This window comes from Centroberyx gerrardi, chromosome 21 (genome assembly GCF_048128805.1).
Source record: "Centroberyx gerrardi isolate f3 chromosome 21, fCenGer3.hap1.cur.20231027, whole genome shotgun sequence".
NCBI lineage: Eukaryota > Metazoa > Chordata > Actinopteri > Beryciformes > Berycidae > Centroberyx > Centroberyx gerrardi.
Window position 1 is genome coordinate 14928645 of NC_136017.1, and position 16232 is coordinate 14944876.

Below are 16232 nucleotides of genomic sequence, written 5' to 3' on the forward strand. Positions count from 1 at the left end.
AGAGACTGACTTACGGTAAAAGAAGGGGACAAACTCAACGGTGAGCGGAGCTGCCTTGTACTTCTGTCTGCTCCTCTCTACTGTACCCAGCTGCTCCCTGGGAAAGACACACACACACACACACAGCTAAGACATCAGCATGACAACACACTCACACAAATACACACACACACTTTCAAATTTTCTAGTTTTTGTTGCCTTGAGGCCACAAATGAAAACCCAACAAAGAAACCTTCAGTTAAATCCTGGTTTTACTTGATCTTATTAGAATCACTTCAATTGATTTCGGATGAAGGCAAATTGGATTTGTGCAGGCTTTGGAACGTGATTAGCTGAATCCAAACACAATTATAACACCCAATCATTAGGGGTGTGCACCTAAATGAGTAATGAGTTGCCTTTTGTTTATTACATTATTATCCATCAGTATTTTGCACACAGGTTGTGATCTCTTAAAGCCAAAAGTCTAAGACTGCTATGTGACACCTCCTGTTGTTTTCCAATTGTTTTTTTATGTTTGGTTTCATTGGTTATGAGACATTTTTTTCTAGTCTGAGATTGATTGACTGTGTTTTTGATACAAGGACCAACAGCATGTGACAGTTGAAGATTAATTTTAAATGTTTATTGAGGCTGTAAAAAGGTTTGTTGAGGTTTGTGATGCCTGTAAACATTAAAGTACAACTTGACCTTATTGAGCCTTTCTAAAAGGGAAAACTTTGGCCTTTGGAACTTTTGTTCTCCTTTGTCCTAATCATTGTTCTAGCTAGAGCAAAAATATATGAAGGTACTTAGTGCTAGTATGTATACATAACAGACTGGAAATGGCAGCAGAAGCATGGCCTGAAATGAGCAGCAGACCAAGGAGCCATATTGATATGACAACCTTTTACAGGACAACACTAGACATGGCATGCATCCTCCTGGGAAATGACAGGGAGCAGGGAACTAGGAACAGTTTATTCCAGTCGGACTAAAAGTACTTTCAAACCCCTCCAAAACCTGGGCTTGGAGCCTTGATGAGCCTTGCAACCACACCAGGCTATTTAGCAAGCGCAGCCTCCTCTGTGAGGGCCGCTGGGTATTCTAACCCCAGATTAAACTGGTCAGCTGGTTAGCACCGCCTCCTCTCTACCTAGAGGCCTCTTCCCAAAGACATGCTCCATACATTATTCAGCAGGCTTGCTAGCACATCTTCTCTAGGAGAGATGCGTTCATTTATTCATTTCTAACCCGGGGTTTGAAATCAAAACTCAAACCACAAGACAGATGTTGGTAAATTTTGGCAGAGGAATGTTAAGGGTGTGTTCAAGTGAGAACAATGCCATTTGAACTGGGGTGGCACAACAAAATGAATTGTTTCTTTCTGTGTATGAACACCAGAGAAGAAGAGCACAAGTCCATCATGTTTGGCTAAAGTTAGAGTGAACCTGAACAAACCAAAAAGCATCAAAGTAAACCTTTCCAATCTGGTTCAGACCAAATAAAACAAACTGTAGGTGTGATTGCACCCCAAGTCTGTTTATTCTACTATCCACTATGGCATACAGTGTTCAGTAAGTCTTTTGTCCACTTGCCACTGTGGCTGGTGGATGACAAAGTTAGCTTAATGCCTCGTTCTTATTATTCTAAAGCCATGCTAAGCTAGTTGGCCAGCCTGGCAGGTAGCTGCGGAGTGTTGTTACCCGCAGGTTCGATGCCTCCAGTTGCGATAAGGGTCGTAGAGGCTCTCGCAGAAGGCCAGCGCGTGACGGACAAACTCCTCCGCCTGGCTCTGGTCCACCATCTCCTTCTCCTTGGTCTTACTCTTCAGCTGCAACGCAACACACACACACAAACACACCATTTACATTTACAATTACATCTGCACCTGACATTAAAATGTGGATTTATTTTTCTCTCGCCAAAGTGCAGATTGCCGTGGACGTCACTTCCTCATTTGTATCCTTTAAAACTGATAGTAAACACGTTGTCTCGCTTGTTGTCCATCCACTTGATAGTCAAGTTTTGACAAGTATGTTTCTGTCTGAGCTGCCTGCCAGTTGTACGATTTGAATGCGCTTCCTGGTTGGATGTGCACACTTTCTGTTTCCGCAGTTGCTACTGTATGCATGGACTGGAGACACATTGCATTTACATTTTGTGGCCAAATGTGTCTCTGACCAACTGATCCACAGCTAGTTTGGGTAGTCGGATCTGAAATATGTCTTGAGTGCTCCTTAGTTTTTGTTCTACCTGATTACAATCTGATTACGCAAGACGCATGTTAATGCCAGGTGTAATGGGGATCATAGACAGCACAGGGAGACTGGCAGGAGTATACACGCTGTAAATTGGCAGCACGACCAGTAATTAGGGGTCCAAGCACGTAGTGCTTGAAGTGCTCAGTAGGTAAAGCATCAGCCTTTCATGTGGAAGGTTGTGGGATCAAATCCAGACTTGTCCTTTCTAAAGTTATTAGTCATCAAGGACAAATAATAGAAAGTTTGGCCGTTGTGAACAACTCCAGCAATGTGGTTGCAATGAAATGATGAACTTGACAGAAGTCACGGGCCAACACAAAAGCCGGTGTTAGACTGCATGTTCAATCTTCACAACATGCCAGTTTTTGTGTGTGTCTTTCTACCTTCTGTAATGTTTTGTCTATCTGTCTGTCTTATCAAATTGTGCTTGGACCCCGCAATCGCCGCTTGCGGCTATATTATTATCTGTATGACTTAAAAGGGAAAGAAATACTTGGTTATTTATCCTACAGGATTTTCATTTGACTGCATTTCATTTGAGTGTACTTCTAAATCTATCAGCTTCCCATTCATAAAGATACACTCATTATATACAAGTTTGTGTGTGTAGAAGTTACTCCATTTTGATTGAGATATGTGCCTTTTTTGTGCAGCCATTGTATAAATCATGAGGACAATAATTGGGCAACACATAGGAAGGTGTGAAGAGGGTGTCAGAGAAAAGGGGAGGAGCCAGACCTGCTGAATGTAGAGGGTTGTCATGTTGATGACATGATTGATGTAGGAGCAGGTGCCAATCTCCTCCACATTGGACAGGTTCCTGGTGGAAAGCGCGCACACACACACACACACACACACAGGACAGAAGGACAAACATGTTAGTTAGCTTATCCATCATTTGCCTTGATCTCTACTGTCCAGTTAAGCTGAAAAACACTACGCATTCATAAGACACTACTCCTCTGTATGTGTGTGTGTGTGTGTGTGTGTGTGTGTGTGTGTGTGTGTGTGTGTGGCGTCCTGACCTGCAGACGACGATGAGGAACTTGAGCAGCAGCAGCGCCAGGTTCTGCTGCTCGGGCTCCAGGCCGTCGGAGGCCTTCTGGACGCACTGCAGCAGCTGGTGGCGCAGAACCTGCAGGATGTTGTCCGGGAGGAGGGTCAGCGCCGGGGGAACCTCCTCCGGCCTGGAGACACAGGAGCACACACACCAGTAGAAGCAGGTTAGATAGGAGTCTCCCATTAGAAAGGAAGAGTAGTTGTCTGTCCATGAAAACCTCTATTCCTCATGACACGACCAGAGTTTGAGTTCAAGTGTTTATTGCAGGAGTTTCACATGAAAAGCCCACACAGACAAGAGTCTCTCATCTCTAAATGATGTAAGTACTAACCCCCGTCCCACTCACAGTCTGTTGACCTTTCCACCATGTTTGTATTTGTAAAGAACAGTTGTCACAAGTGTGGTTTCTCAGGTAGATGCATGTCTGGGTCAGATCTTCATCTCGGAGTTTGTGGTTTTGTCAGCGGGGAAAGCAAATGTCAAGCATGGTGGAAGTCAACAGCTTTTAAATAAGTTTGTCTGCACAAAGGTCCCACATGATACAGATATAACTATGTATACACACTCAGTGTATGCACACACACACCAACACAAACCCAAACACATGCACACACACTGGAGAGCTTAAGAACATAAGCATTAGCAAATATAGTATGCCGAATATTTAGGGCTACAACACTTGGAGTGCAGATGAATACAGCTTACATAAACAACTGTACCCTCTCTGAAGTGCAGCACACACACACACACACACACGCACACACACACACACACACACACACACACACACACACTGATGGAGTCACCTCGAGGCTCGGCAGATTACATGCTCCATCAGTTATTCAGCAAGACGCTTATCATTGAGGCAACGCCGCAGTGTACACAAGGGCAAGTTCCCCTGAAGGACTAGACGCTGCTCACGCATTCAGTGAAACACACACACACACACACACACACACACACACACACACACAAGCACACACAAGCACACACATGCCTGATCATTGCTTGCATGTATTACTAGGAAGAGCAGTGTGTGTGTGTTGCACTGCTCATGAGAGAATGGAGCCCAGCCAAATCGGTGCGATGTGTATCGGTGGGAAAACGGGACAGATGTGGCAGCTGCAGAGGGAAAGAGGGAGGGAGGGAAATGGAGAGAAGACAGATAGAGAAGAAAGGCAAAGAGACAGGGAAGGGGAGGAGGATGGAGTCAGGACGAGGGTGATAAAATCAGAAAGATGGAGAGAGAGTGAGAGAGAGAGAGAGGAGAGGAGAGGGTAGGGAAAAATAAGATGAGGAGGGAGGGAGGAAGGAAATGACAGAAAGGGAGAGACCTGAAAAGCTGAGCTAATGGGATTTAATGTACCACCCCATCCCCACACACACACACACCGCCCCTCCCCCATTGGCACTTGGCCCCCTGCCACGGCGTCCTCCCTCTGTTACGCAACGTCGACCGACTGTCCGAACCACCGGGGCGTCATCTGGCCACTCACGTGATCACAACCTCACCTCTCTGTCCGCATGCTCTCAAACGGTAGATGTGTTTTTTAGAGCACAGCGGGCCGTTGACACATTCACCTACGTCATATGGTCACATGCAAGACAAATCACAGCGTCGCTCGCATCAGAACGTGACCGCTCTGCACGAAAGCATCCGGTGTGGCCGTGCTATTTTTGGGGTCGCGCTGTGGAGGGATGCGCCGCGTGCGGTCGCGCAAATACTGTAGATGACGCACGCAAGCAAGGCTAGTCCTGCTGAATCCACCTTCAATGACCTAAAGTAGAAAGGTGCTTTATCTATGGTTGAGCTGGACATATCTGCTGTATTGTTAAAAGGAAACTGGGCAGTCAGATCCAGCTGGACCACTTGCATCCCTCCTGTCATCTCCCATCTTTTCTGTCACTCACCACTGTATACATCCCATAGAGCAGAAACAGCCTCAAAACGATGTCCCTTTTGCTACTTTCTATCGCGGACTGATATAACACAATAGTGATTCAACCTATATCCAGTTCATGAAAGCTTTTCCATTTGCTGTTCTAAACACCCGGTGCCTATTAGGTTTTTCCTGGGGAAAATCCTCTGCCGCACAGGAAGAGAAGTGTTCCGCCGTTCCGGTTTGTTTGGAATAACGGCACGTTCAAGACAACTGGGAACTGGGAAACTTCACACTTGGAATTTCCTACTTCCCACCTCAGAGTGGCTTTGGTGGGAACAATATGGACGTCTGAAAGAAAGCTGCATCCTAAGCTATGGAATATCTGTTATACATCTCTTGCAAAAGTATAAATACGATGCTGGGGGCTAAAGGGCTACTGTGCAGTTTTAACATTAATGTAGAACAACTTAACCATCCCATTATGCAAGTATATAACTGTATTAATTGATCTTAAAGTATGCCATGCACAAACTTGAAACTTGAAAGTCTGTTTAAAAGCTTCAAACACTATTATTTTTTGTTCTTAACATTCTCTATGAGCGCTGCCATGTTGATTTGCGTTTACATGACATCACAGAACTACATGTCGGGGAACTCGGAGCTCAGCGAAGAGTCCAAGTTTCCGATCGGGAATTACGAGTTGGAGGGCCGTTCAAATGGATTTTTCCTATTTGGAAGTAGGAAGTTTCCCAGTTCCCAGTTGTCTTGAATGTACCATAAATAGAAGAACTGGGTAGTTAGCATGAGCAGTGATAGCCACGATGGCTGAACAGACAAAGAAAAGAGAAACTCAAACTGCATCAACAGAAAATCCAAGGAAAAAGACGTCACAGTACTGGACTCACTGTTTGATTGACAGGTGATCTCTGGGAAGTGCAGTTTGTTATTCTCATTAAAATTAACCTTATGTGTTCATTGTTTGCCTCATGTTACCTTGTAGGTGGCTTTTCGAAGTCCACATCCAGGCATCGCTCATAGGAGCCGATGAAGATCTCCAGCCACAGCTTCAAATAGTCTGGATCCCTCTGAAAAACAAAGAAACACAGACAAAGAGGGAGAGAGAGAAAGAGAGGGGGTGGAGAGGGTGAAAGCGAGAGAGATTATGGGTGGATGTCATGGAGGGGCCAGAGAGAAAGAAGGGTGAAGACAGAAGGAGAGAATATGGTTAGCGGTCTTTACTGACAAAGGCTGTCATGGTTAAAATACATAAATGGCTGGCAGCTGACGGAGCTTGTCTGCAATCTGACGCCAGTTATCTTGTGCGTGTGAGTGTGTGTGTGTGTGTAACGCTGAAATGTTTCAATCTGCTGTGCTGTTCTATAACCAGACAACAATGGCAAGTTAGCCCACAGACACTGACAGATTTTTTTCTCAAGTGCCGCCTCTCCTTTTTTAGCCTCTCTCCCTCTGTTCCACTGTAATTCTGAGTGTTTGTCGTGTAGCGTGGATATCGAAAGTCTGCTGTTCTAAAATGTTCAAATGTTCTAGTTTTTGTGGCCTTGAGGGCTCAAATGAAAAACAATTAAATCAGACTCCTTTTGACACTTTGATTTGGACAGTAACCAGCAAAATCAAGTGAAAAGCAAAAGGCCACTATGTAAAAATGGAAACACAAATGAGATTGAAAAAAGTTTGAAGCGGTATCATTTAAGGCCTCAAGGCAAGGGAAACAAAGACAAGAAAATTTGTAAGAGTGTGTATACCTTTGACATGCACTGTATACATCATGTTAACGAAGGGATTTGGTGGTATAAATAGCTGCTACCGCGGCATGTCAACTATGCGCGAGAAGGAGAGCTTCAGGTGTGAGTGTGTCTTGTCCGTTTAGGGCGTGGAAGCTAAAACATGCACCTGTTGGAGTGGAAAACAGGTCGGGCCGCATTCTGCGCTCCCTGAGGAGGGGTTTTTCTAGCAGCCGGCTGATCGACATTTCCTAAATGCCTGGAACAATGCCCAGGGAAGGATGGGATGGCAGCCCGAGCCGCAGGGGAAGGCCGGCCCGGCTCGGCCCGCTAAGTGACAGCACATTTCCGGGTGTGCGCTCCCGCCGGCCCACAGGAACGTGCTCAGCGCGCCGAGCAGGGAAGACCAGACATTTGCTCTAAGCCGCTGCTGAGCTTTGTAAATAACAAACGGTGGGGGCTTTAAAAAGTTTGCTAGGTTTCAAGTGCCACAAGCAGCCATAAAACTGACATACATTGACATACTAGTGGAGCATGGTGAGTGTTAGACTCAAAAAAGTTATATATTACTCTTACTGGCAACTGCATCTTTTACTATCAAAATTCAGGATAAGCCAGTTCCCTTTCCTGTGAAAGATCAGGAAACCAAACAGCGTTGGTTCCAATGTTCTTCTTGCCCTTTAATAAAATCATAATAGGAGTACTACCACCCAGGAAGTCAACTTTTCTGCAATTTCTCATCTCAGCTAGCTCAGTGTGGGAGAGGGCGTCAACTAATTATAAACACAACAAATCAAGGGATGAGGGTGGTATATGGTTTATGGACAATTAAACAAAAATGATGACTTTTTTTGATTGCCAATTAATTTTGAATGTTATTACTGAAATTGAAATAGTAATTTGTCACACAATTTGTTACTGGGAAAAGTAAAAACACGGCTGTAATGCATTATCACCCAACACTGAATATAATTGATGGTGTGTGCTACAGCAGTTGCAGGATACATGGATGGCCCCATGCAGCTTGGAAAACAGCCACTCTATCACTCAAGAGGGGTCAATATGCTGCTCACTAACTGCCCCCCCCCCCCCTCCCCTCTCTGGCATAAGGAATTCCAGCCATCTGCAGGGTGGGAGTTAGTCATCTGGGTCAAGGAGGGCTGAAGAGGTGATCAGAGTAGATTACCATAACACCAGTCAGTATAGTCTACATCTGGTGATACAGTTTGACAAATATGGATGTTTGATAGCCCACTGAAGTTGCCGGTAGCCAATATTAGCTTTAAATTTGTCTGTTTCCATGTCAAAAAAAAGTATTCAGTGTTTCCCCAGTGTTTGAAAAAGCTTCTGAAACAGTATTGAGACCAGGGGACACCAAAACTCTCCATTCAAGGATAGTAATAATATTAATAATTTTTATTATTATTGAGACTATTATTACAAAAACGTTATTTTCTTTTCTTGAAACAAATGTCTCATTAGAAGCAATTCAGGTTAAGGGCTTCCCATAGACAACCAGTGTAAATTTGATCAATTCTATATGTAAGCTAATCAATCAAACTGCATCATATCCATCATATCAGAGGGACGACACTGACTGGCTGATATCCGATTTTTAATAAAAGGCAACATTGGCCTGATACATCGCAAACTTATCCCTATCTGGTATGTTTAATCGTTGTGTTTGTTTAATCGTTGTAGAATTTGGTTTGCGAGGGAAATTAAGACAGCTTTACATATACTTTTGAAATCACACAATGGGTTTTGAATGGGTTTCCTCGAACCCTAAGGTAATGAAACCTGTTCAGGCCATGAGTAAGGAAACTTCAAGCTACAATATGCAACTTTTCGCCTTCAGGCAGCAACGTGTATTGTCTCACCCTCCTATTCCTCAGTCGGCCAAGTTCATACCCCAACATGCTTGTCAAGCAGCATCAGCATGTAGCCTGAGGCTGAGGTAACCGGCATCTGCAACGCCCCCATAGGCCCTGAAGAAGCAGACGGCGAACGCTTATGTTCACCGTGTTTTTGAATAGGCCTTTTGTAACTCAAGCTGAGCTTCGCTGCACTTTTTCTTAGCACTTTCCTCCATTGTTGCCCCAAAACATGGGGATGGGTGAGGGAATTAGGCATAAACACACAGAGTCACAGACAGACACAGGCTGATAATGTATAATAGGCTATATTCTAATTCTTTATTGCTATCTTAACATGAAAGAAGCTTGAAATTGAAGTAAAAAACATGACAATTGGAAACATCGGGTTTTCTGAGGATAGCAGTGCTGTGTGGCAGGGTGGTGGGAGGGGGGGTTGAAGGGCTGACTGCTTCTGTCTGCGTGTCAGAGTGGGAATCAGCCAGAACGAAGCAGGAAGCCAGCTCTCTGCAAAGCCTAGTGAAGTCATCAGAACAATCCTGTGACTCTGGTCTGATACTGTGTGTGTGTGTGTGTGAGACAGACACAGAGAGAGAGAGAGAGAGAGAGAGGGAGGAGAGAGAGAGAGAGAGAGAGAGAGAGAGAGAGAGAGAGAGAGAGAGAGAGAGAGAGAGAGAGAGAGAGAGAGAGAGAGAGAGAGAGAGAGAGAGAGAGAGAGAGAGAGAGAGAGAGAGAGAGAGAGAGACATCCGAATGGAGTCAGCCACAGCCACGTGTAAATAATGTGTTCTGTTGGGAGAACATGGCATGTGTGCTTCGTTTACCCCAACTACATGAATCAGTGACCACAATAAAGAAAAACCACTGATTTATGCCTAGCCTCTTCTTTAACTTCACTTAAAAACACCAATTCCACTGTCAATACGTGCATGCGGATGTTACTGATAGAGAACGAGACAAAGATTTAGGCCAGCAGCTTCACTCTCAAGTGCCTGTTAGTGGCAGTGGAGTGACTGCTTGGTGTGTGTGTGTGTGTGTGTGTGTGTGTGTGTGTGTGTGTGTGTCCCAAAGAATGCCCTCTTTTAGCCGGCAGCCTCGGAGGACAGATGCCCATTGAGGAATTGGACTGTGGCAGGGAGGGACACACCCTGCTCTTACATGGCCCTGTTTATTCTAGGCCTCCATCACTGGCCACACACACACACACACACACACACACACACACAGCTTGGTGTGATCTAGAATTACTAGTAGGAATCCTAACGCAACAACAGTCATCTTGTCCCATAGTACCGACTCCAATGACGATCTTGTGTCACAGTTTGTGTGACAACAATTCCCGTGACAGGCTCACATGCGTTGCCTATATATCCATTATCACATTAGGCGCTCAGCCAGGCCTCCATCACATTCCTAAAGATCTGTTTAGGTTGACCTCTGTAAAGCTAACAAGGTCGCCAGCAACACAGATCAATGCACTCCACTCTTCAAATTGAAATCCCCATTGAGAGGCTGAAACAGTGATAGTGTTAGGTTGCCCTGAATAGAAGCTCTGATTAAGGATCAATGTCCGGATCCATTGACTGTCGCTCTCGTTCATAGTGATATGAAAGGAAACACTGATCCCCGATCTGCCCTTGTACTCAGAAACGTGAGAGATGTGGGTCCTGTAAAGTGTTGATAAGTGTTGATCTAAGAACAAGCGACACTGAATGTGGATCAGCTTGACATGCTTCATCAACTGATAATGTAATTACTAATGGGTAATTTGATAAATGTCCCTCTAAATGGGTGGAAAATGTAACAAAATCTGTTAATATAACAAAATACCAGATAATGCAATATTTTCAGATACACATTGCAAGAATTTAAAAAAAAGTGACACCTCTCATTATGTAATCCTGTGCCCGTTTTGTCCATTTTGCTACTCTCCATCTCTGATTTATATGACACAGTGGTGACTCAACCTATATCCAGCTCATGAAAGCTTTTACATTTGCTGTTCTAAACACCTGGTGTCTGTTAGGTCTTTACTGGGAAAAAGAGGAAGCAATGTGTCTTATGTTTCCAGTTTGTTTGGAATAAACAGAAGAAGAACTGGGTAGTTAGCATGAGCAGTGATAGCCACCATGGCTGAATGACCAAATTTTCATTTTTGGGAACTATTCCGTTAATGTAACAATGTATGACATTATAAATTATTACAATTATCAGTCTGAAGAAGTTATTACCTTATGTGGCAACTCATTACATCATTAGAACAGATTTTGTTCCATTTTTGACTCATTCAGAGGGACGTTTTATTACATTTGAAGTTATTTCATCATGTGGCAGTGACTGCATTATCAGCTGCTACGTGCGCTGATGAATAAATCCAGGCTTTCTGCAGTGCTGTTGCTCAGCCTGCAGCTCAGCCAGGCGTTCGAGGGCTCCACCCCTCCAGACAGGCGTGGCCGGTCCGCTGGCCGGCCGCTCGGTTGGGTGGTTGGTTTGGGTGGCTGTGGGTGACCTGGTTTGACTGAGGGTGGAAGTGGCACGGAGCCACTGAAACCACACTGTTTAAAGGTCCCCTCCCTTTAGGTTTGGGAGATCTTGCTCTATTTGGCTGTGGTGATTCTGTTTCAGCACCGTCTCCAGTGAAACATCACTGCCTATCGGCCTCGGTGACAAACCTTATGGCCGTGATGTCACTGCCAGGGGGGTATTTATAGAGGCTGGTAGGAGGGGTTAAAACCACATCAGGCGTGTCTGATGCACAATCGCAGTGACATCAGTGTTATTCCTGAGATATTCATAGCACAAAGGAAAATAAGGAGCAAGACGGTAGAAAGAGACGGAGAGTGAAAAAAAAAGTGACACAGAGAGAGAGAGAGAGAGAGAGAGAGAGAGAGAGAGAGAGAGAGAGAGAGAGAGAGAGAGAGAATGAGTGAGAGTATGAGTGAGAGAGAGAGAGAGGGAGAAAGCTAGCCTGAGGGAACAAACTTTGCATACCGGCACATAAACCAGAGCAGTGTGTGAGCTTGTGTGACTCTGTGTGTGTGTGTGTGTGTGTGTGTGTGTGTGTGTGTGCGCGCCTGTGTCTGACTGCGGAGATTAGACTGTAACTAGGAAACAAGCGGCAAAGCCGGAAAAAAGACCTGAGTAATCTACTTGAGTAAATATGTGAAACCGCAGCACTTTCTCCTCCTCCGTCATTCCCAGCTTGCCGCTTCGGTTTTATTTCTATCTCCATCCGTCTCTTCCCTCCTCTGTTTTCACTTCTCTCCCTCCAATCCCCCCCTTTCTATCTGACTCCAATAAAGGCAGGGTTTTATACAGATGTTAATTGGACTGCCATTTCTCTATGATCCTGTCAAACGCAATGGAAAGGGTGGGGTAAAATAAGACACAAAGACTCTGTGCTAATCCCAACCAGAAATCCCTGGTTTGCGGACAATTAAAAGGGGTGAGGATTTCGCCCACAGAATTAAGATACCATATACAGCTTTAAAACTACTGATGGGCGAAATGATGACACTGGCTGTTGAGGCATGTTCAGTGTGGTTGAGGATTACAAGGGAAGCTTTTCTATAGCAGACAAGGCGTTTAGGAGAGAAACTGTGAGTAACTGGCATTAGTCAGAAGTCTGGTAAAGCCTCCACTTTCTCTGATGAGCACTTCCAAATATTATACCGGTCAAGCTTGATGCGGCTGTACGCTGCTGCCGCTGTAAACGATGCGGCTCCATCATCGACTCAGGAACGGCACAACGGCACGAACCAATGACAGGCGGCTAAGAGGATCGCTGGTTATGTAACGGTCTTAGCTGTTGTCTGTGACCTTTCACCCCTCTACGGCGCTGGGAAGCGAGCCGGAGTCAACCGCTGCAACCGGCTTCTCATTTAGATCGCCTGTAAATTCACAAGCTGAAAACCACCTTTGACGAGCTTAGACGCTTACCAATACACAGGATTTGATGGAACTGTCCTTTGTGCTATTATACTTGGATGTTGGTCATACCTGCTTGGTGGTTGAGAGCAGGTGTGTTATTGTCAGGTGGGCACCTCCCACCACAGATATTTTGTTGGATTATTCTGCATTCAAGTCATATGGGAAAGATGGTAGAGCTTCAGACTAAAATGAACCATTTTAATCAGATTTTGTGATCACAGCTCTAAAAAAAACATGGCAGGACAACTTGCTGGATTGTTTGTTTGTGGTTGACATGTTTGGTCAACCACAAACAGTCAAATGTATCACTCACTAAATGTGTGTCAAGTGTAAAAAAGCTGATTGGGAGCAACTACAGAAAACAATCATGGCGTCTTGATGTCTGCAAATGAGTCGGTGCTTTGAGTGGTCAAGTTGCTCAAATGGTTATTTTCATATGACCTGAACGCAGCATTAGGTCCATGACACCACCAGAAGTCCCAGCAGTAAATTCTGCCATCCCAGCATCACACTCTTCTCCTCAATACTGATCAGACTACACCTGCACCGCACTGACACTGGACTTACTTATTTCTGACCTCACCATCTGTACGCCAACAGGACGGCTGACCCTGCTGGCTTGAAACGTGGTCAGAAATGTTACTACAACATCATATGTCAAAACACTAAAACTTCTACTCAAGAGTCACACATTCGTCTCCATGTAAAAGCTAAGCTGGACTGTAGCAGGAGGGTTTTATGGTGTCAAGCCAAGCCCTGCGCTGTTTCACCAGCGGAAATTGGGTGAAGATAAGGTAAACAATAACGGATTACAGAGATAAGAAAACAACGGGGGTTAGAAAGATGAAGTCTGGCTAACAGAGCAGGATGAGCTGGTTCTCCCACCGCGGCCCCGGGCTGCTTGTACTGTACCGCTCCTACTGTCAACAGCGCAGATCCGACCGACTCCGCCTCAGGGAATAGTGGCGGTGTTAACCTCTGGCACCGTATGCAGCGATGTCTCTACTGCTTTGTCAATCATTAGAGACGTCGGGGGGGAGGGAAGGAGCTGTCAGGATGAACATGAGAACAAAACCGTGCCAGCTCCTCCCTTGTTATCTTACTGAATCCTACACACTGGAGTGTAAATAGCCACACTGCTCTTTTGTTTATTAAACAGACTAAGCAGTCCTTCAAAGCGGCAACGCTATGATAGCCCCTATCTTTCAGCTGCTTGTCATAAAGACAGCAGATCCACTACTAGGGTTCGACCATGTTTTTGAAGGCTGATACCAATAACAATATTTTTTGGATTACAGCTGCCAATAACCAACATTTTTTGTGTCGATATCCAATATATTTAAATTTGACTGCTTTCATGCCAAAAGAATTGCAAGTATTCAGTGTTTCCTCCAGATTTTTAGAGGTGGAAAAGCCTCTGATGCATTAAGGCCACCATGGGACACTAAAACCCTCCACTGAAACCCAGGATAATGATGACAATAAAACATATTCATGCATACTTGTGTGGCATCTGATCATGACGTCGCATTACACTCTGCTACAATATACTACACTGGACAACCAGTGTAGTATTGAGCAATTATACAGTAAATATGTAGGCTAATCAAACAAACTGCATCATACCCACCACACTGACTGGACCATATCCGTTTTGTGGCCTACAGCTAACCCTAACCACTAGTATTTCCTTGCAAACCATTAGATAGGAGAGTCACTGTGTTGGGTTGAGCCGGCATGAGGGGTGAGGGGTGGGTGGTGGTGACGCAATTAACCCTTCGATGGGACACAGGGGGTCTTCAGAGTGCGGAGAAGCGACAGGCCTGGCAAACCAACATTCCTCAACTGATTCAGCACATGTGACTGCAAGTTCTCCTTACTGACAACGTATCCTGGCGACCCTCTCTCCCTCACTCACACACACATATAATATAAAGACCCCCACCCCCAAGCCATAGCTGACATTTTGGCTGCTCAGGGAGAAAAGCGGGCCTCTAAACTCATATACTTACATGTGGTTTCTCTCACAGCGTCTCATTTGCCTCACGCGGAGTGAAATATTGGCCCGGTGGAGCCTGGGTCATAAGGCGGGATGAAATTAAATGATCTTCCCTCGCAGTGTAATGCTTAGTCACTGCAAACACACACTCCTGCAAGAACAAAGGCGGTGTGTATGCTCGCAGCAATTGCTGGCATTTTCACAAGAGGCTGCGAGGAGTGTGTGTTTACATGCTTCTGTTATGAACTCCGAACACCCACACCGCTGCCTGGGAATGCATGAGTTATACATTCAATTCACATCAGCTTTCATGCTTTTGTGTGTGTGTGTGTGTGTGTGTGTGTGTGTGTGTGTGTGTGTGTGTGTGTGCGTCCACATGCTTTACCTCTCTGAGGGAGGATCATTCAATCTCATATCCCCGCCTTATGGCAAACAGTTTTACTTTCATGGGGCAAATACTTCAGAGAGGGTTGTGTGTGTGTGTGTGTGTGTGTGTGTGTGTTATTGTGAGGGATTACCGTGGGAGGTGTGTGACTGCAGCGAGGCTCACGTGAGGAGCGGCTTAGACGGGCCGTTTTGATTGGACGCCAGGATGTGTATATGCTTTATCGCCAAGTGAATTAAATCCGGCCAACAGCTGACTCAAGGCAAGCTGTCTCTACTAGTGTATCATTCATTCATCTCAAGTGTAAAAAACAAAACACAAGCAGTATCCCATATGTACTGCAGAACTGCCCATGGAGGCCCTGCCCACCACAATATCAGACAGTCCCACCACAAATTGATTTTCCAAACTGACATGACCGCATATCAACGGCACGTTTTACATTGCATGTATGCAGTCTCTTCCACTGCTGAGTATGTATTAGGGTTAGACTGATGTATGGAGCCTATATTGGCTTTTTATCAAATATCACACATCATCCAGTTATGTCACCCACCTCTAATATGATGGAGGTTCCTCCCTGAACACAGCTACTTAAAAACAGTCTGGGAAGCCTGACATGAAAATGTATTTTCTTTGCACATTTTAGCTTTCCACTGAATTGTTGAATAATGTTTTCTGTAAATCAATTGTTCGTTTAAAGGCCTAATGTATCCCAGAGTTTCCCTACCATTTAATAGGTGGGGTGGGTGCTGCTAACCCACCTAAAACAATTCATTAATATGGGTTTCAATGGAGAGTTTTAGTGTCCCATGATGGTCTAAATGCTGTTTCAGAGGCTTTTCCACCCTGAAAAGAATACACTTCTATGGGAACCACTGAATACTTGGTCATCAGCTATCTGAATGTATGTATTACCAACCCTATTCTACCTCCACCGCACTGACAAACTGCTATAAACACAGCAAGTAGCACTGGACGTCTTCCCTTTATATTCCTGAATTATAAATACCAGGGAAGAATAACCTCCATGCACCTGCCAGGGAGGAAATGCCATCACACTATCCATTACGTCACCTTATGACATTCCCTTGGCTGCCTCACAAGAGAGAGAATA

The 16232-nt window shown here is 44.9% G+C and overlaps 1 protein-coding gene across 2 annotated transcripts in view; it reads right to left on the minus strand.

Annotated features, from left to right (window-relative positions):
* Window positions 1-16232, minus strand: part of nbeal1 (neurobeachin-like 1) — a 57029-nt gene that overhangs the window by 39774 nt on the left and 1023 nt on the right. For both annotated transcript variants that reach the window (XM_078291138.1, XM_078291137.1), the window contains exons 3-7: window positions 6180-6271; window positions 3269-3430; window positions 2982-3063; window positions 1686-1813; window positions 15-97 (exon numbers count right to left, since the gene is read on the minus strand). In XM_078291138.1, coding sequence (XP_078147264.1) covers window positions 15-97; window positions 1686-1813; window positions 2982-3063; window positions 3269-3430; window positions 6180-6271 — 547 coding nt within the window. The remainder of the gene's footprint in view (window positions 1-14; window positions 98-1685; window positions 1814-2981; window positions 3064-3268; window positions 3431-6179; window positions 6272-16232) is intronic.